The sequence below is a fragment of the Trichosurus vulpecula genome, chromosome 1 (assembly GCF_011100635.1).
Source record: "Trichosurus vulpecula isolate mTriVul1 chromosome 1, mTriVul1.pri, whole genome shotgun sequence".
NCBI classification, from domain to species: domain Eukaryota; kingdom Metazoa; phylum Chordata; class Mammalia; order Diprotodontia; family Phalangeridae; genus Trichosurus; species Trichosurus vulpecula.
Window position 1 is genome coordinate 540,217,323 of NC_050573.1, and position 21,297 is coordinate 540,238,619.

General features: G+C 39.1%; 1 protein-coding gene across 1 annotated transcript in view; it reads right to left on the bottom strand.

The window, feature by feature from the left end:
- RSPH10B (radial spoke head 10 homolog B) overlaps window positions 1–21,297 on the bottom strand; it is a 55,298-nt gene that overhangs the window by 6,229 nt on the left and 27,772 nt on the right. The window contains exons 12-15 of the mRNA XM_036741421.1: window positions 14,095–14,174; window positions 12,549–12,697; window positions 10,802–10,909; window positions 7,215–7,349 (exon numbers count right to left, since the gene is read on the bottom strand). Of these exons, the coding sequence (XP_036597316.1) occupies window positions 7,215–7,349; window positions 10,802–10,909; window positions 12,549–12,697; window positions 14,095–14,174 (472 nt within the window). The remainder of the gene's footprint in view (window positions 1–7,214; window positions 7,350–10,801; window positions 10,910–12,548; window positions 12,698–14,094; window positions 14,175–21,297) is intronic.

A 21,297-nucleotide genomic window follows, 5' to 3' on the forward strand; every position in this document is an offset into this window, starting at 1 on the left:
CTAGCATTTACATAGCACTTTAAGGCTTACAAAACGCTTTACAAATATTCTCATTTTATCCTCACTACAACCCTGAGAGCTAGATGCTGGTATTTTCTCCATTTTACAGGAAACTGAGGCAGGCAGAGGTATGGTATATGATAGAGTATGGTATGGTGTGTAGATAGTATGGTAGTGATAGAGACCTCAGTTATCCAGACATCTGCTGTAGTGCTCTCTGTCTCTGTGTGTGTGTGTGTGTGTGTGTGTGTGTCTGTCTGTCTGTCTCTGTTTCTCTGCGTCTCTGTCTCTGTTTTTCTCTATCTCGTCCTTTCTCTCTGTCTGTCTCTGTCTCTCTCTTCCCCTCTCTCAATCTCTCTCTCTCTCTCTCTCTCTCTCTCTCTCTCTCTCTTTCTGTCTCTCTCCTGTCTTTCTCTCTGTCTCTCTTCCTCTCTCTCTGTCTCTCTCTTCCTCTCTCTCCCTCTGTCTCTCTCTCTCTCTCTCTCTCTCTCTCTCTCTCTCTCTCTCTCTCTTTCTTCTCTCTGTCTCTCTTCCTCTCTCTCTGTCTCTCTCTTCCTCTCTCTCCCTCTGTCTCTCTCTCTCTCTCTCTCTCTCTCTCTCTCTCTCTCTCTCTCTCTCTCTCAGGAAAGCTAATAATTTCTTGCTTTACACTGATGTTAACTTCATCCTTTGATAGGTGGGAAGAGCCAATAGGAGGAAATTCTCTGGATCTGATTCTCATCCACAAAGAAGACTTGATTGCTGGGGGATGGAATTGATGGCAAACTTGGAGGAAGGTGGCCACTCTGTTTTAGAATTTGAGACAGACAAAAAGAGGAAAGCCGGGAATATTCTGACCTGCAATTTTGAAAGGGTAGATTTCAAAGAGTTCAGAGATAAGACGGGAGGGTTTACATGACCAAAAGATTCTACAGGAGTGGGAAGCACTCAAGAATTAAATTTAGAAGACACAACAGAAACACTTCTGACTTGGAGGAAAAGTTGTTTAAAGATGTGCATGCATGAGGAACTCACCCACCAACTTGCATTTTTAAAAATATATACAAAAGATGAAAACAAGGTAATAGAAAACAAACAAAAAAGTATGGAATGGGCCTATAAAAATAGTGTCAGGAGTCCTGAAGTTAAAAAATGCAAGGGAAGCTAAGAATTACAAAAGGGGACCTTTTGCCTATATTGGAGGAAAGTCTATCAAAGAAAAGTTAGGATCTCTATACTAGGGGTTTATGGGAATACGATAATGAGCAGGGCTGTCCAAAATGCAGAGAAAGTGTGATTTATGCAGGCCACCTACAAGCATAGAAATTTACATAAATGCTCTGGTAAACGAAGCCAAGCTACTGCAGAGCTCTCACTAAAATGGCAAATCAAAATATATTGTCTATTTCAATAAAAACCTAAGGTTGGACAGCCCTGGACTAGAGCAAGGGTTCTTAACTTAGAGTCCTTAAAATCAGTTTTAAAAAACATTTTGATAACTGTGTTTCAGTATAATTGGTTTCTTTGTAATCTTATGTAGTTAAATTGATTGATTGATTGGTAGCTACTTCCCAAGGTTATTGTAAGGATAAAATGAGACAATATTTGTAAAGCACTTTGCAAACCTTAAAGTGTGATATAAATGCTAGCAATTATTGAAAGCTTCCTTAGAAAAGGTCCGTGGGCTTCACCAATGGGGTCCATAACATGCAAAAAAAGATAGAGAGAAAGAAAAGAGCTGCCGAACTCTGATTTTCCTTCTGTTTTCTCTGCTGAACTTTTATTTTCCTTCTGTTTTCTCTACCAAGGAGAATCAGTCAACCAATCAACATTTATTAAGCACCTTCCGTGTGCCAAGATATAAAAAGAGGCAAAAGACAATCATTTTCCTCAAGGAGCTTACAATCTAACAGGGGAGACAATAAACGAATATAACAAATAAGCTATATACAAGATAAATGGGAAATAATTAACAAAGGGAAGGCACTAGAATTAAGAGGAGTTGGGAAAGGCTTTCTACAGAAGGTGGGTTTTTGTTTGGGACTTGATGGAAGCTAGGTTACATTGAGATGATCTCAAAAGAAAAATGGAAGGGGTGAGAAAGAGGAAGGTCCTGGGAGAAGGGGGAAGGGAGAAGAAAAATGGGGGAAATTATTTCACATAAAAGAGGAACCCAAAGAAAAGTTTTTACAATGGAGGGGGAAAATCAGAGGGAGAGGGCAACTCTTGAATCTCTCATCTGAACTAGTTAAAATAGGAACAAACACACACATATACATACACATACACATATACACACACAATTGGGTATAGAAATTCATCCTCTCCAAGAGGTAGTAGGAAGGGAAGGAAAGGGGATAATAGGGTAAAAAGAAGAGGGAGGGGTGATAAGAAGGAGGGCATGTTGAGAGAGGCAGTGGTCAGAAGCAAAATAGACTTTTGAGGAAGATACAGAGTTAAAAAAAAAGGATAAATAAAAGAGACTAGGTTGGAGGGAAATATACAGCTAGCAATCATAACTGTGACTGTGAATGGGTTGAACTTTCCCATAAAATGGAAGTGGATAGCAGAATGGATTAGAAACTAGACCCCAACAATATGTTGCTTAAATAGATACAAGAGATACACTTGAAACAGAAAGACCCATAGAAGAATTATAATGAATGGCAGAAACCATGAGAAAGAAAACAAAACAAAACAAAAGAGACAAGAGTCTGCTTTACTCTGCATTCTGACTCCATAGTTCTTTCTCTGGATGTGGATAGAATTTTCCATCATGAGACCTTTGGAAAAGTTTTAGGTCCTACCAGGAGATCATTATACACAATTACAGACACATGGTATCTGTAAGGTCTAACTCTGATAGACTTGGCTCCTCTCATCAACGCAAGGTTCAAAGACAACTCCAAAAGACTCATGATGGAAAAAGCTATGCACAACCAGAGAAAGAATTATACAGTCTAAATGCAGTTTTGCTCTCTTTTTCCTTCTTTTTTGGTTTTGTTTCTTCTTTCTCATGATTCATTCCATTGGTTATAATTCTTCTTTACAACTGGACTATTATGTAAATAAGTTCAACGTGAAGATATATGTAGAACCTACATCGGATTACATACCATCGGTGGGGGGAGGGAGGAGAGGGAGGGAGAGAAAATTTGGAACCCCAAAACTTGTGGAACTGAGTGTTGTAAACCAAAAATAAATAAATAAATAAATTTTTAAAAAGTTTTAGGTCCTTGTATTGCTGAGAAGGGATAAGTCTATCAGGGTCAGTCATCACACATTATGGCTGTTACTATGTACAGTGTTCTCCTGGTTCTTCTCATTTCAGTCAGCATCAGTTCATAAAAGTTTTTTCTGAAGTCAGCCTGCACAATAGTATTCATATACTACAACTTGTTCAGCCATGGGCATCCCCTCAATTTCCAGTTCTTGACCACCACAAAAAGGGCTGCTATAAATATTTTTGTACATATGGGTCCTTTTCCCATTTTTTATGATCTCTTTGGGATATAGCCCTAGAATTGGTATTGCTGGATCAAAGGCATAGTTCCAAATTGCTCTCCAGAATGGTTGGATCAGCTCACAGTTCCACCAACAATGAATTAGTATTCCAACTTTCCCACATTTTCTCCAACATTTATCATTTTCCTGTTTTGTCATGTTAGCCAATCTGATAGGTATGATGTGGTACCTCAGAGTTGTTTTGATTCACATCTCTCTAATCAATAGTGATTTAGAGCATTTTTTCATATGACTATAGATAGCTTTAATTTCTTCCTCTGAAAACTCCCTGTTCATATCCTTTGACCATTTATCAATTGGGGAATGACTTGTATTCTTGTAAATTTGACTCAGTTCTCTATATATTTTAGAAATGAGGCCTTTATCAGAGACACTAGTTGTAAGAATGCTTTCCCAGTTTTCTGCTTCCCTCCTAATCTTGGTTGCATTGGCTTTGTTTGTGCAATAACTTTTCAATTTAATGTAATCAAAATTATCCATTTTATATTTCATAATGTTTTCTATCTCCTGTTTGGTCATAAATTCCTCCATTCAAGATGTCTAACTTTAAGAGGATTTAGAAGAGACATGATGACTGTCTACAAGCATTTGAAGGGCCAACACATCAAAGGGAGATTAAACGGCTTCTGCTTGGCCATAGAATATAGTATATTTGGAAGGTGCAAAGAAGATTTAGGCTTGATATGGAGGAATGGAGAGAGGAGGCCATTCTAACAATGACGGTGTCCAAAAGCGGAATGAGGCACCTTGAGAAGTCATGGGTACCCCTTCACTGGAGCTCTGCAAACAGAGGTTGGATGACTACTTTACAGATAAATTAAAAGAAGAATTCTTGTTCCAGTGTTGATTAGACTAGATGGCCTCTGAGGCTCCTTCCCACTTTAAGGTTCTAGGACTCTACATATGTGCCACACCAGCTTGTCTCCTCCTACCTCCTCTACCCCAACTTTAAGCCAGAACTATACAGGCTCAATGAAACACTCAGATAAATCTAAGAGTGTGGGGCACTGTGAGAAGCACTTCACAAATATTATTTAATTTGATCCTCACAACAACTTGGGAGGTAGACACTTCTTATTGCCATCTTAGAAGTAAGAAAACTGAAGATGGTGGCAGTTAAATGACTTGCCCAAGGTTACACAACTAGTAAGTATCTGAGTCTGGATCTGAACTCAGGTCTTCCTGACTCCAGGCCCAGCGCTCTACCCGCTGCACCACCTAGTTGTAAAATCCATCAGGACATGTACCATTAATAATTCCTCCATATGACCAATGAACTAGGTACCATAATAAGAAAGAATCAATTGGACTGGACTTAATGTGGAAAACTGCTCAGGGATCTCAAACTACTCTGCTACAAACAAACAAACAAACAAAAATCTTTTAAACAGTAATGTTCTCATGGTTATACTATATGCCTGTGAATTCCAGAACACCGTGAATTACAAAGAATCAGAAACTATAAGCAGCCAAGTGGAAAGATACATGATTGGTATAAGTTGGCTGTGCCACGTTGCTAATGGTGACTTGGGAAGTCATAGGAAGTGGCATGAACGGGTAACAGAGGACCAGAAATGGAGCTGGTCTTGTCACTTGGCAAAAACAAGGAATGATGAATTGATGACCCCAGGAATGCACCGGGAGTCACCAAATACTGAAAGCCTTCTGGGAAGGCTTCCTGAACAATGGGTAGATATTCCATAGAAGGAAGAACGGCACCAAAGAAGGCATGGAAAGAACAGTCATAATGACAAGATCACAGATGCCTTGAAATATCAGGAATATAAAGAGGTTTAGAAAAACCTATTAAATAATATACAGTGAAGCAAGTAGTCCCAGAAAATACTAAGGCTAGAAAAGGAAGAATGCATGCACAAATACAGACACAAACGGATAGAGAACAAAAGGAGTTACATAGGGAATAACTAATATGCCATTATGGAAAAGTACTGTACCTAGAAATTTATTTTAAATTATAAATAATTGTAAGTATATGTCTAATTGGTTTTGTTGCTTAACGTCAAGCACATAACAAATTATATTAAAAACAAGCATGAACTGACATTTTGGTTTGACTGGTTTTGGCTAGGTGGAGCAGTTGGATAGATTGCAGGACCTGGAGTCAGTAAGACCTGAATTCAAATCTGGCCTCAGATACTAGCTGTGTGACCCTGTGCCAGGCACTTAACCCCTGTTTGCCTCAGTTTCTTCATCTATAAAATGAGCTGGAGACCCCAAATGGAGTCACAAAGAGTTGGACACAACTGAAAATGACTGAATGACAACAAATTAGCTGGTTTTTAAAAAGAGCATGCTTCCTTTATCCTTAGAAAAGTCTTTTAAATTCTTCCCTGAATTTCTTCCCACTTTTGGCAAGACCAAGCCAGTACAGTTATCCCTTCCACCGGTGGTGGGATTCAGCTGGTTCATACCGGTTCAGCAGAACTAGTACCTAATTTTATGTTGAGTACAGCAAACTGGTTGTTAGCAGGGGTGGGGCCTGCGCCCGCCACGGCAGCGGCAGTGCCTCAGCTTCGTGCCATGGAGACCCAGTTGTTAATTTGTTTGAATGCCACCACTGCCTTCCACATCCTGACTTTTCCCATCATGGTTTCCATATATCGTGGGTCAGCATGAGAAATTAAATGGGAATTTGGGGGGAGTTTTGTGGAAGCCGCAGATGACAGGTGAAGGCTTGCAGATGACCCAGAAACAGTTTGGGAATTCAGAAATGCATAAAATACATTTATAGCATTTTTACTTAACATGGATCTAGATCTAGCCTATGACCAAATACTTAACCCAAATTTTACAATAAGGTATTGTAAACACCCCGTGAAAGAAAAAAGAAAAGAATCAGACTTCTTCTCTACCATGAAGGGAGGGCCAAAAACTTTTAAAAGGATTTTCCAGATTGTGGGGGCTCTGTGTACCTAATTCCCGCAAATACAGAAGGGAAAACTGCACACAGAAGGTTAAACTATTCCAGGAGAGGTACTTGCTCCGCATAAATTTTTTTTGTTTTCTTTTTCTTTCTTTCTTTAATTTTTCTCCAGTTACATGTAAAAACAATTCACTTTTAAAACTTTGAGTCCTAAATTCTCTCCCTCCCTCCCTCTCCCTCCCCTCTGCCCCCATTAAGAAGGCAAGCAATTCCATATAGGTTATACATGTGTAGCTATGCAAAACATATCCATAATAGTCATGTTGTGAAAGAAAACATAGACTAGGAAAAAAAACCCTCAAGAAAAATAAAGTAAAAAAAAGTATGCTTCAGTCTGTATTCAGACACCAACAGTTCTTTCTCTGGGGATGGATAGCATTTTTCATCCTAAATCCTTCAGAGTTGTCTTGGATCACTGTATTGCTGAGATTAACTAAATCATTCACAGCTGATCATCTTACAACATTGTCTTACTTTGTACCCAGTGCATTTCACTTTGCATCAGCCCATGTGAGTCTTCCCAGGTTTTTCTGAGAGCATCCTACTCACCATTTCTTATAGCACAATAGTATGCCATCACAATCACATACCACAATTCATTCAGTCATTCCCCAATTGATGGGCATCCCCTCAATGTCTAATTCTTTATTCCCCAGAAAAGAGCCGCTATAAATATTTTTGTACATATAAGTCCTTTTGGTTTTCATATCTCTTTTGGGATACAGACCTAGCTCTATATAAATTTTTTAATTTGATTTTCTTTTACCTGTTGTGTACTGATATACTTGACTGCAGTAAAATCATCAGTTGTGTGGCTTCCTTGTGGTTGCTTATCTGTCTGCGTTGTATCGGAGAAAAGTGCGCAGCCTAACAGAGCTTCAAAGAATTCTAGAAAAACCAGCTGAAGTATAAACAAGCATTAATATTATTTATCCCAACAGACACATCTCATTCTGGGTGATGATCTTCATTTTGTAGGGAAAATAACTTAAGGAGAAACCTAATGAGATATTTGAGTGCCAGAAGCAAATAACATCTTGTATTAGGCACAGTATTTATGTAACATTGTATTTAACTGTATAACGAATCAGTGAATCTAAAATCTGATTACACTAATATATTTTATTTTAAGCAGATCCTTCTCATGGGAAAAGTACCCTCTTTAAAAGCATTTAGGACTGTATTTCCTTTTTTTTCCTCCTGAATACTGAAAGGAGAAGCAGCACCTTATTTTGCAAGGAGAAAAAAACTTAACACAAAAGAATCAGTTCTTGACATTTAGTTGAGTTTATCAAAGACTCAGATATAAGAGATGTGACTATAGCCAGGTGGTATGACACAGGAGAGCTAGGTGGCACAGTGGATTGAATGCCAGGCCTGAAGTCAAGAAGACTCATCTTTCTGAGTTCAAATCTATCTGTCTTGGACAAATACTTGAATATATACTTGAATAGTTCAGCTTTAAATGACAGACCCTATCCTTGCTTCCATGTTCCCTAGGAGTCATCCAACCTGAAAGTTCTGCCTATACATACATAGGGTCCTGAGCTCGCTAAGTCTGACCCAAAAACCCTCTGCTTGAGCTCCACTTCTAATAGAAGTCACCCAGGGGCTGTCATTTGAGAAGTCCAATTTAGCCTCCTTGAACCAGTGGTACCTAAAACCCCACAAGTTCCTCCCATCTGTGAAGTTACAGTATTAAAGGGGTATGGGGTGGGGAATACCTTATCTGAGACAGGTAAGAAATCTGTTATGTATTACCTTAGAAGAAATCAATCTATTTATTTACCTATTAGAAAATCATAGTCCAGAGGGTATGGGATACAAGAAGACATAAATTTTGATAAAGTCCCCAAAATGGGAATGGATCTGTGATTGGGGGAGATGGTGGCTAGTGAAGGGGAAAAGGAGACTTCCTTATTTTAGATTTTTGTCTAGGGCCAGCCCTGATTATGCAAAAGGAGAAATATCTTCCTCAGAAAGTCTTGTCTACATATTAAAATTTGAACATTGTTTGCCAAGGATTTTATACAACATTATAACTACAGGCAGGCTGATTGAGTAGATCACTGATTTCACTAACATTCGTATATCTCTTTACATATATTACATATTCATATACATTATCTTATTTATTATATATAATCTTATTTGAGCCTGTGAGGAAGATGCTATTTTTATCCTCATTTTACAAAGGGTGTAACTGAAGCTCAGAGTACCTTGCCCTGGATCACAGAGCTGGTCTGGGCAGCCAAGGTAGGGTTTGAACCAAGGTCTTTCGGACACCAAGTCCAATGCTCTATCCACTATCTACACTAAGCTACTTGCCTCCCTAATTGAATTCGATATCATCATTCTTGGAACTGAAGGATTCAGTTTTTCCTTTTGAGAAGCAAGAGAACCAATCCTATATTTCTTAGTTAATATTTAACATCATGGAAAGGACACTACTAGTCTCAGAATCAGATGCCCTTAGTTCAAGCCTCAGCTCCATCTGACACATATTAGCTGTGGCAAATCACTGGCCTCATCTGAAAATCTCGGGAGAGTTCTTTGAAAACCTTGAAGTGCTACAGAAAAATGAATGATAATCATCAGTATTGTTTTCATGGGAGTAGCCAACCTTTTAATTTTCTAATAAAGCATTGTGAGTGTGCAAGCTAGGTGGCACAGCAAATAGAGTGCGGGGCCTGGAGTCAGGAAGACCCGAGTTCAAATCTGGTCTCAGACACTTACCAGCTGTGTGACCCTGGGCAAGTCACTTAACCCTGTTTGCCTTGGTTTACCTACCTATAAAATGAGCTGGAGAAGGAAATGGCAAACCACTCCAGCGTTGTTGCCAAGAAAATTCCAAATGGGGTCACAAAAAGTCAGATAAGACTTAAAAATGACTTGAAGTTGCTTTACATGTTGTATCATTTGCTCCTTAAAACAACTTTGTGGGGCAGCTAGGTGGTGCAGTGAGCAGAGCATCAGCCCTGGAGTCAGGAGGACCTGAGTTCAGATCCGGCCTCAGACACCTGACACAGTTACTAGCTGTATGACCTTGGGTAAGTCACTTAACCTCAATTGCCCTGCCTTCCCCCTTCAAAAAATACAACAACAACTTTGTGTGGTAGGAGTTATCATTATTCTTATTTTACAAATGAAGGAGCAGAGAGGCTCATAGAATTTAAATGACTTGCCCAAGGTCACATATTATCTGAGGTTGGATGGTGTGGTAACTTGAGTTGGTAAGCGTAGAGCTGGAAGAGATTTCAGGTCTTCCTGATTTTATGTCCAGCACTCTATGCACACCAACTAGATACCTTATTTTACAAATGAGAAAACTAAGTCAGTTCACTAGTACTAGAAGGGACCTTAGAGATTTTCAGGTCCAAATCTCTCATTTTATTAAACTTCAGTCAAGTGAAATGACTTATCTCAAAGTCACAAAATTAGCTTAATGGCTGAGCTAGGACTAGAAATAGGATTTCTCGATGGCCAGTCAAATGCTTTTTCCATTATATCACATTGATTCTCACTTGCCTAAGGTCACAGAGCTAGAAACTCTTATAATTGGAGAGATTTACAGTGAACATTTTTGGGAAAAGATACAAATCTATCTCCGTGACACATACATACAACCTTTATTATAAAGAAACAGCAAAACATTTATAAAAATCACCTTGGCTAAACCAATTAATATATCAATAATTACAGTTTTATATGTTTTTCATTTCATTCATTTTGGGTTTCCCTTGATCAGAAATGTTTTCATTCTTAATATCCATCTATATGTAAGGGTTTTTAACCTGGGGTCCAAGAAAATGTTTTTAACAATATTTTGACGACTACATTTCAATTGGTTGATAAAATCAATTGGTTTCCTTTGTAATCACATATATTATTTTATGCATTTAAAACATTATTCTGAGAAGGGGTCCACAGGCTTCATCATACTGCCCAAAGGGCCCACAACACACACCAAAAAAGGTTAAGAATCCCTGACCAAGAGTAAGGCATCTGGCCAAAGAGAGCTGGCCTCAAAAACAGAAGGCCTCGGCTCACGTCCTACAGCTGACACATACTGACCATGTGACCAAGAACAAGCCATTTAACCTCTTACCATCCTAAACAATTCTCAGATATAAATTGTAAAACAGTTGTCTGTCTGTATCATTAGAAGGGGTTTCTTCCCATTCATTAACCTACCCTGATGAAACCTTTGGTCCTGACCATTCATCCATACTTTCCCAATTCGATCACAGATCTACTTTCACTTTTTAACATTTTATTTTTCAATAAACTCTTGGTTATAGCACACTTTATTACAGACAAAAAGCTGTGTCATTGTGGTTCTTCCCTACTTACTTCAAGTTCAAAGTTGCTATCAATTCCATCATGCATGAAAGGACTATCTTCTGCTATGATTTCCACAAATTTGGTTGCTGTTAAATCTTTGGTTATTATTTTAAAATCCTGTAGGAACAAATAATCAAACAGCATGTGTGTAAGCATAAGTATCTTTAAAATGTATATATTTACATGAATGTAAGTTATAAACATCTTTAAATTTGAAATACATAAATTGAATACACTTTATTTTTCTATCATTTTAGATTAAAAAAACTTTCTAAAATATAAGAAAAAAGTCAAAGAAATCTCTTATGTCATTTCATCCAGCTTCAATGGATTCAAAAATCAACTCTACATACCCAAGTCTCATCTCTTGTGAGTTTCAGTTCTGTATCTCCAGTTCCTTGTCTTTACCTGGACATCCCAGTGGTATCTTAAACTTAGCATGTGTAATAGTAACTAAGGTAGGATTTTTTGCTGTTGACCTTTAATGATTCTGGCCTTTGTTTGAATGGGGTAGATAAAGTGGGATGTTTTTGTATTTCTCAGCACTGAGACAATTGGGAGTCATTGATTGATTTGTATCTGATGTGATATTGGTGGTGGGGAACTTTTCTGTGCCCAGCCCGGGTGAGGTCAGGGCCTTCAGGCCCTGAACAGGATATATAAGCACAGAGGTTAGTGTTCTCTCTCGCAGCTCTTAGCCACAGCAGGAGTGGCATGTGACTCTGGGCCAGCTGTTGTAATGAGTTCCCCGGCTGAAGACTCAGATGTTGATAACTATGAATTGTATTTGGTCTGTAATTCAGGGTGCTGGCTTTTTCCCCTGAACTAGGTGGATGTTACTTGTATGATGGATTAAAGTAAGATTGTTAACCCCAGGTTTACAGCCAAGTAGTCATCTTTGACTCTTCAGTCTCTACCACTTCCCCCTCAGCCTACATACCCAATCAGTTACCATCTGGTCAAATCTACATTCACAGCTTCTCCCACATCTGTCCCCTTCACTCCACTCACAGCCATCACCTTTGTTCAAATCTTCATTACATCTTGCTTGGACTACTGCAATAATTCCCTAATTAGTTTGTCCCTCTCCGATCCATCCTCCACTTAGCAGACAACTAATTTTAAGTTTCAGTGATTCCCTGTTGTCTCTGAGATAAAATACAAATTCCTCTGTCTGGCATTTAAAGTCCTTCCCAGTCTAGCTCTAAACTGATCATCCTAGACTGAATTTACATAGCTCCTCATCATACAATGACTTGCTGTTTCTGGTACATGATATTCAAGCTTCTAGTCATATGCCTGGGATCCTCTGTATCCTCACCTCTGCCTCTTGGAATTAATCTTAGCTTCCTTCAATGTTCAAACTAAGTGCTGCCTCCTACAGAAGGTCTTTCTCTTCAGTTGTTAACTGATCTCTTCAGTTATTAACTCTTTCCTCTGAAATTAGTTGGTATTTACTTATCTGTATAAATGTCATTTCTACAAATAGAATGTAAGCCCCTTGAGGGCAGAGATTGCTTAATTTTACCTTTATATCTCCAGCACCTGGTAAGTAGGGTGCCTGGCATGAGAAATACTTAATAAATGCCTGTTGAATTAAATTGCTTTCTTGTTCTTCCAAGAGACATGACCATGAAAGCCTATCACCATTCCTTTATCATTTTTTCCTATCATTCTAGAAAATTTTGCCCTTTCTTTTATCCAAACTTAAACAACTAAGTATGTAAATTAAGTATGAAAGTTCCCCCCCCCACACCTTCAACATCCAGAGGAAGTGTCTGGTCTTCATTGTTAGCTCATGAGGGGGATTAGAGTTTGGTCTACAGTAAGCTAAATAAATCTCCCAGCATTTATCGATATAATTCATTGCATAGACAGTCCGCTGTTGGTCACAGAAGAAGTTGCCTAAAAGATAAAAGGGAAAATTAAGACATTCAAATGCAATTATGTATAGCAGTCTGAGGGATTCCCACCCACCTCCACCTGCAATTTTGAGCAACTGGGAAAAACCAAGAGTAACTTTGTCAGGACATGTTTGGTGGTGAGGAAAGGGTTGGTACAGAGGGGAATGAAAATTGGTATGAGGTTTGAAGGTGAGAGGGAGTGTTGGGAGCAAGAGAGGGGTCTCATGGAGGAAAGAAGGAACTGGGAGATTTTTAAAATTTTTTTATTTATTTTTGCTGTTTTCATCTTGCAATTGAAGAGTGAACTACACCGTCGTCCTGAGGAACTGGGGACTGGCTACCAGCCAGGCTACTGACCCATGAGAAGTGTCAGGAGCAAGAAGGATGTGATGCCCTGGGGGCCCTCACCTTCTACCCTGAGCTGCAGGGAGAAGGCTAGATGGGAGGGAGGGAGCACTTGGGACTGTTAGGCAACTAATATCTCTCATAAACTTTCTCTCCTCTAACACTGTCATCATCCTGGTGGCAAACTCATGCCTGGACTACTGCAATAACCTCCTGGTTGATCTTCCTGCCGAGTCTCTCCCTACTCCAATTCATCTACTCAATTGTCAAAGTGATCTTCCTAATGCACAGGTCTGACCACATCAACCCCCCACCCCCACCCCAATAAACACCAGTAGCTCCCTGTCACTTCCAGGATCAAATATAAAATCTTCTGTTTTGTGTTCAAAAGACCTTCATAACCCCCCCCAACACCCATTAGTCTTCTTACACTTTACCCCTTCCCAAGACCGTGTACTCTGAGATCCAGTGACTTTGGCCTCCTTGGTGTTCCTCAAGCACTTTCACTGGCTGTCTCTCATGCTTGGAATTCTTTACCTTCTCATTTCTCTCTCCTGGCTTTTTTCAAGAACCAGTTTGAAAATCTTACCTTCTATAGGAAGCTTTTCCTAATTCTCCTTAATTCTAGCTATGGCTTGTTTGTCCATAGTTGTTTGAATGTGATCTCCCCTATTAGACTGAGCTCCTTGAGGGCAAGAACTGTCTTTTCCCTTGTTTGAACCCCTTGGTATGCATTAGGCACTTAACAAATATTTATTGACCTACAATAGGGCTTTAAAAATATCTGTGTCATTAATGGTTGCCATTATATTATTTATAAATATCTTTTTTAAAAAACTTTATTCTAGAATAATGACAAATTGCATGTCTACTAATAAAGGAATTAGTTTCAGATTTCTGGAGGGGTCTACACATACATGTCCCAGGTTTCCTGACTAAGGAAGAGAGTAAGATCTAGAACAGACCTGACCCTTCCCATCACGTCTCCACCACAAGGGTGGCAGTTATATTTAGAGGAGATTGTTTTATATGTTATCTGACAATTTTGCTTACCTTTTATCTGACAGGCATTGGGAGCAATATTATCAGTCATCATTCTTGAAAAACACATAAAGAGGGATGGGCTTCCATTTCTGTGATTTAAAAAATTGCAGATAATATTTTGCTATGAGAAAACCATGATGGAAATCTGGTTTAAGGAAAAAATATCCAGCCATGACTCCATCTGAATAAAACTTCCCAAAGTCATTTGCAATGTACAGATCAACTTACGAGGGTTTCAGAGTTTGGACCTTATATCTAAAGCCCTTGTTGCTAACACAAATAAAATATTCTTTCTATTTCTTTCTGTGAATAAAAGCCACTTGGAAAAGCAGTAGGGTTTCTGTCCAAAGGAGGTCAAAAACAGAAAGAAAGGTCGCACAGATACCAAAATAAATATATTTTTTAGCATTTTTTTTGTGGTAAGAAAGAAATGGAAACAAATGGGTGCTCCTTGATTGGAGAGTGGCTAATTAAATTGTAATGCACGAATCTAATGGAATATTGTTCTCATGTAAAAAAAATATGAAGAATTGAGAAAAATATGGGAAGACGAATGATACAGAATTAATTAAGCAGAATCAGGAAAACAGTATGCACGATGACCACAACAATACAAACAGAAAAAAACAATATCCCAAACTGAACACTGGGCTCAGTAATAACTGAGCAAAAGAGCAGCCAAGTGTCGCAGTGGATGAAATGCTGGCCTCAGAGTCAAGAAGACCCCTCTCAGGTTTGTTGTAAGGATAAAATAATGCAATTATTGTAAAGCACATAGCACAGTGCCTGGCACATAGTAAGTACTATATAGATATTAGCTATTTTTATTATTATTTTTAATTGGAAAGCACTTAGCACAGTGCCTGGTACATAGTAAACATTATTTAAGTGTTAGCTATTGCTGTTAGAAGAGTTAAGGAAAATGTAGAAAAATGTGGATATAAAGTATTGCACACATCAGATAATGTTGATGTGTTGGTTTATAGGATAGATTTAGATTTGGAAGGGACATGAGAAGCCATCTAGTCTAATCTCTTCATTTTATATATTCCCCTCAAGCATTACAACTCAGTTTTGCTGGGTAGGTGATTCTTGGTTTTAATCCTAGCTCCTTTGACCTCCTGAATATTATATTCTAAGCTTTCTGATCCGTTAGTGTAGAAGCTGCTAAATCTTGTGTTATCCTGATCGTGGTTCCACAATACTTGAGTTGTTTCTTTCTGGCTGCTTGCAATGTTTTCTCCTTTGACCTAGGAGCTCAGGAATTTGGCTATACCATTCCTGGGAGTTTTCATTATGGGATCTCTTTCGGGAAGTGACTGGTGGATTCTTTCCTTTTCTATTTTACCCCCTGGTTCTAGAATATCAGGGCAGTTTTCCTTGATAATTTCTTGAAAGATGATGTCTAGGCTCCTTCTCTGATAATGGCTTTCAGGTAGTTCAATAATTTTCAAATTATCTCTCATGGATCTATTTTCCAGGTCAGTTGTTTTTCCAATAAGATATTTCACATTGTCTTCTATTTTTTCATTCTTTTGGTTTTGTTTTGTAATTTCTTGATTTCTCATAGAATTATTAGCTTCCATTTGCTCCATTCCAAGTTTTAAGAATTTATTTTCTTCAGTGAGCTTTTGGATCTCCTTTTCCATTTGGTCAATTCTGCTTTTTAAGGAATTCTTCTCCTCATTGGCTTTTTGGACCTCTTTTGCCATTTTGTCTGGTCTATCTTTAAGGTGTTATTTTCTTCAGTATTTTTTGGGCCTCCTCTAATAGCCTGTTGGCTCATTTTTCATGATTTTCTTACATTACTCTCATGTGTTTTCCCAATTTTTGTTTCCTTCTCTCACTTAATTTTCAAAATCATTTTTGAGCTCTTCCATGGCCTGAAACCAATCCATTTCTTTCTTGGGGGCTTTGGATGTAGGAGCTTTCATTTTGTTGTCTTCTGAGTGTATGTGTTAATCTTCCTTGTCACCAAAGTTTCTATAGTCAAGAGTTTTTTCCGTTGTTTGCTCATTTTCCAGGGTGGAGTGAGCACTGTCCCAAGCTTCAGGGGTTTTGTGCAGCTGTTTTCAGAAAGGGACCTGTAAATTTTCAGTTTTTCCAAGGTGGTATGATCTAAGGAGAGGTGTTTACCCCTCTCCTGGCCCATGCTCTGGTCTGTGAGTGGCCACAAGCACTCTTTTCTGCCCTGGGACTGTCAGGAGGGTTCCCCCTCCATTGTAGTTACAAGCTCTACTGTGCTAGTGCTCCTTCTCAACCCAGGACTGCCACACAGGACTGTGACCTAGATCCATACTATGTGCCATACTATGGCAAAGCAACAGAGTCCTGCCTCAGTGCCAGCAAAGAGACCCCTACAATCTCCTTCTGAACAGTTGTTCAATCCCCTCACCATCTGTGGGCTGAGAGCTCCAAAAGTGGCTGCCCCCACTGCTACTGCTGATGCCACTACAACTGCTGTTGATTCAGTCACTCCCAAGACCTCCTCCTGGTCTGCTGGGGCTGGGGCTGTGCTGGGGCCAGGGCTGGACTGTGCTGCTCTCTCACCCAGGCCCAACAGAACCTTCCTACTGACTTTTTAAGCCGTCCTTGGCGTTTGTGGGTTGAGAAGTCTAGAAATCGCCACAACTGCCAGGGATCCAGTCCCCCAAGGCCTGCTCTGGGTTTACTGGGGCCTGGTCTATGCTGGTGCAGCCTGTGCTTGACTGTACTCCTCTCTCAGCCCAATATAATAGACCTTTCCTGTCGACCTGACAGGTTGTCTTGGACTGTAATTTTGTTTCACTCTGTCTTTTTGTAGGTTCTGCTGCTCTAGAATTTGTTTAGTCATTTTTACAGGTATTTGGAGGGGTTTGGGGGAGAGCTCAGGCGAGTTCCTGCCTTCACTCTGCCATCTTGGCTCCCTTCATTTTATACTAGAGGAAACTGAGGCTCAAGGAGGTTTAGTGATTTACCCAAAGTCAAACAGATCAAGTGTTCAGAGCTCAGGTTTGAATCTTTGTCTGATGACTCTCAGGCCAGTACTCTTTCCACTGACCCAAGAAGCCTCCCTTGGTTTTGCTGAACTGCTTCCCATCCCCCACCCCTTTTTTCTTTCTTCTTAAAACAAAACATAGAAACAGAACTTTGTTTCAAGAGATAGCTGGCTTTGTAGGAAAAAGGGGAGGAATATATTTGGAAGTGAAGGTGATGTGCAAACAAAAGATATCAAAAATATACAAAAATATTTTTTTAAGTGAGAAAAATAAAACCTAACTTATTTAAGTTTTTTCTTAATCTAAAAGTTTAAAAAAACCAGCAAATTAAATGCATAATGGGAAAGAAGAAAACAGAAAAATTGTGATCAAAATAGTGGTATTTCTGCTTCTGTCTTAACCATTTATGCGATAGCTCTTACATTTGAATTCAGAAACAATTTTTACTTGAGAATTACTACCAAAAGCATATAATATGTTTGAGAAATACAAGATTGCCAAATTGTGGGGGAAGAGGATCATTATTCAGCAAAACTTCAGGAAAATTGGACAATTGTATAGGAAAAAAGGAGGAGGATTTGATTCCCATCTCATTCTGTAGATTACAATAGGATCATTGATTTAGAAGTGGAAGGGATCCCAATGGTCAGTGAGTCCAACTCTCATTTTTTAAAATTTAATTTACTTAATATATTTAGTTTTCAGCATTGATTTTCACAAGAGTTTGAATTACAAATTTTCTCCCCATTTCTACCCTCTCGCCCACTCCAAGATGGCATATATTCTGGTTGCCCCATTCCCCAGTCAGCCCTCCCGTCTGTCACCCCACTCCCCTCCCATCCCCTTTTCCCTTCCTTTCTTGTAGGGCAAGATAAATTTCTATGCCCCATTGCCTGTGTATCTTATTTCCTAGTTGCATGCAAAAATATTTTTTTTGTTGTTGTTTTTGAGCATCTGTTTTTAAAACTTTGAGTTCCAAATTCTCTCCCCTTTTCCCTCCCCACCCACCCTCCCTAAGAAGGCAAGCAATTCAACATAGGCCACATGTGTATCATTATGTAAAACCCTTCCACAATACTCACGTTGTGAAAGACTAACTATATTTTGCTCCTTCCTAACCTATCCCCCTTTATTGAATGTTCTTCCTTGACCCTGTCCCTTTTCGAAAGTGTTTGTTTTTAGTTACCTCCTCCCCCTATCTGCCCTCCCTTCTATCATTTCCCCCTTTTTTGTCTTCTTCCTCCTTCTTTCCTGTGGGGTAATATTGAGTGTGTATGGTATTCCCTCCTCAGGTCAAATCTGATGAGAGCAAGATTCACTCATTCCCCCTCACCTGGCCCCTCTTCCTTTCCTACAGAACTGCTTTTTCTTGCCACTTTTATGTGAAATAATTTACCCCATTCTATCTCTCCTTTTCTCCCTCTCTCAATATATTACTCTCTCATCCCTTAATTTGATTTGTTTTTAGATATCATCCCTTCATATTCAACTCACCCTGTACCCTCTGTCTATATATACACATACATACATATATATATATATATATATATATACACATACATATATATATATATATACACATTATATATATGCATATTCCCTTCAGCTACTGTAATATTGAGGTCTCCTGAATCATACACATCGTCTTTCCATGTAGGAATGTAAACAAAACAGTTCAACTTTAGTAAGTCCCTCGTGATTTCTTTTTCTTGTTTACCTTTTCATGCTTCTCTTGATTCTTGTGTTTGAAAGTCAAATTTTCTATTCAGCTCTGGTCTTCTCACTTAGAAAGCTTGAAAGTCCTCAATTTTATTGAAAATCCATATTTTGCCTAGGAGCATGATACTCAGTTTTGCTGGGTAGGTGATTCTTGGTTTTAATCCTAGCTCCATTGACCTCCAGAATATCGTATTCCAAGCCCTTCAGCCCCTTAATGTGGAAACTGCTACATCCTGTGTTATCTTGATTGTTTTTCCACAATACTCAAATTGTTTCTTTCTGGCTGCCTGCAATATTTTCTCCTTGATCTGGAGCTCTGGAATTTGGCAACAATATTCCTAGGAGATTTCTTTTTGGGATCTATTTGAGGAGGTGATCTGTGGATTCTTTCAATTTCTATTTTACCCTCTGGCTCTAGAATATCAGGGCAGTTCTCCTTGATAATTTCTTGAAAGATGCTATCTAGGCTCTTTTTTTGATCCTGGCTTTCAGGTAGTCCAATAATTTTTAAATTATCTCTCCTGGATCTATTTTCCAGGTCAGTGGTTTTTCCAATGAGATATTTCACATAGTCTTCCACTTTTCATTCCTTTGGTTCTATTTTATAATATCTTGATTTCTCATCAAGTCACTAGCTTCCACTTGCTCCAATCTAATTTTTAAGGTAGTATTTTCTTCAGTGGTCTTTTGGACCTCCTTTTCCATTTGGCTAATTCTGCCTTTCAAGGCATTCTTCTCCTCATTGGCTTTTTGGAGCTCTTTTGCCATTTGAGTTAGTCTATTTTTTAAGGTGTTGTTTTCTTCAGTGTATTTTTCAGTATTTTTTTGGGTCTCCTTTAGCAAGTCATTGACTTGTTTTTCATGGTTTTCTCACATCATTCTCATTTCTTTTCCCAATTTTTCCTCTACTTCTCTAACTTGCTTTTCCAAATTCTTTTTGAGCTCTTCCATGGCCTGAGACCAGTTCACGTTTTTCTTGGAGGCTTTTGTTGTAGGCTCTTTGACTTTGTTGACTTCTTCTGGCTGTACATTTTGGTCTTCTTTGTCACCAAAGAAAGATTCCAAAGTCTGAGACTGAATCTGGGTGCGTTTTTGCTGCCTGGCCATGTTCCCAGCCAACTTACTTGACCCTTTTGTCAGGGTATGACTGCTTGTAGAGTAAAGAGTCCTTTGTTCCAAGCTTGAGGGGATGCGCTGTTGTTTTAAGAGCTATTACAGCCAGCCCTGCCACACCAGCACACCTCCTTCCCCAAAACCGCCAACACAGAACTGACTCAGATCTTAAGCAGGCTCTGCACTCCTGCTCCGATCAGGCACTTAATTCTTCCCACCAGGTGGGCCTGGGGCCAGAAGCAACTGCAGCTATAGTTCTGTAGCTGCACCACTTCCGCTGCCCCTGGGGTGGTGGCTGAACCATGAACTCCTTCACTCTGTCCCCGCCACTTTTCCCACTAACCTTCTCTGTTGTCTTTGGTGTTTGTGGGTTGAGAAGTCTGGTAACTGCCACAGCTCACTGATTCAGGGCGTTAGGGCCTGTTCCACCCGGCTGCTGGTCTGGTTGGTTCTGCTGCGGCCCACACTGTGCTCCACTCCCCTCTGCTCCCCTCCGCCCCCAGCTTCATGCAGGATAGACCTTACCCAGAGACCATCTAGGCTGTCCTGGGCTGGAACCTGCTTCCCTTTTCTATTTTGTGGATTCTTTAGTTCTAGAATTTGTTCAGAGCCATTTTTTATAAGTTTTTGGAGGGACCTGGTAGGGAGCTCACACAAGTCCCTGCTTTCCAGCTGCCATCTTGGCTCCACCTCTCCCAACTCTCATTTTTACAGATGAGAAAGCTGAGACTCAGAAAGGCTAAGTGACTTGCCAAAGTAAGCGTAGGTAGTTAATGGCAGAGCCAAGATTTGAACCAAGGTCTTCTGGCCCAAAGTCAAGAGTTTTGTTTTTTTTTTTTCCCACTGCAACATATTGTTTCTAAATTCCAAGCAGCTCAATGAGCTATTTTTTTTTTAATGAAAGAATGGGAAAATGAAACAATACAGTTGGGAAAATGAGAAATTCTGATCCATCAACAAATAGAAACTGAGGGAGCCAAAACTGATGGGAGTTGATTATATAAAAATAGTTTTTGCACCAGAAAAGTAAGAAAAAAAAAGAAGCAGATAAGGAAAAAAATTTTCACAACTGATGAAAACTTGATATCCAAAATTTGTAAGGAAGTGACATAAATTTATTTTTTAAAAAAAGGTCTATGGTCCAATGGATAAAATAGGCAGTTCTCAAAGGAAAAAAGACAAAATGTCATTAATTATATGGAAAAATTGTTCAAACTATCAGAGAAATAGAAATTAAAACAACTTTGAGCTCTTACCTAATATCCATTAAATTACTAGAGATAGTTTAAAAAAAGAACAAAATTGAAAATTGATGAAGCTATAAAGAAAGACATGTGGAAGGTATACCATTAAACTGTTGATAGAACTATATATTGGTACAGTCTTTTTGGAAAGCAATAAG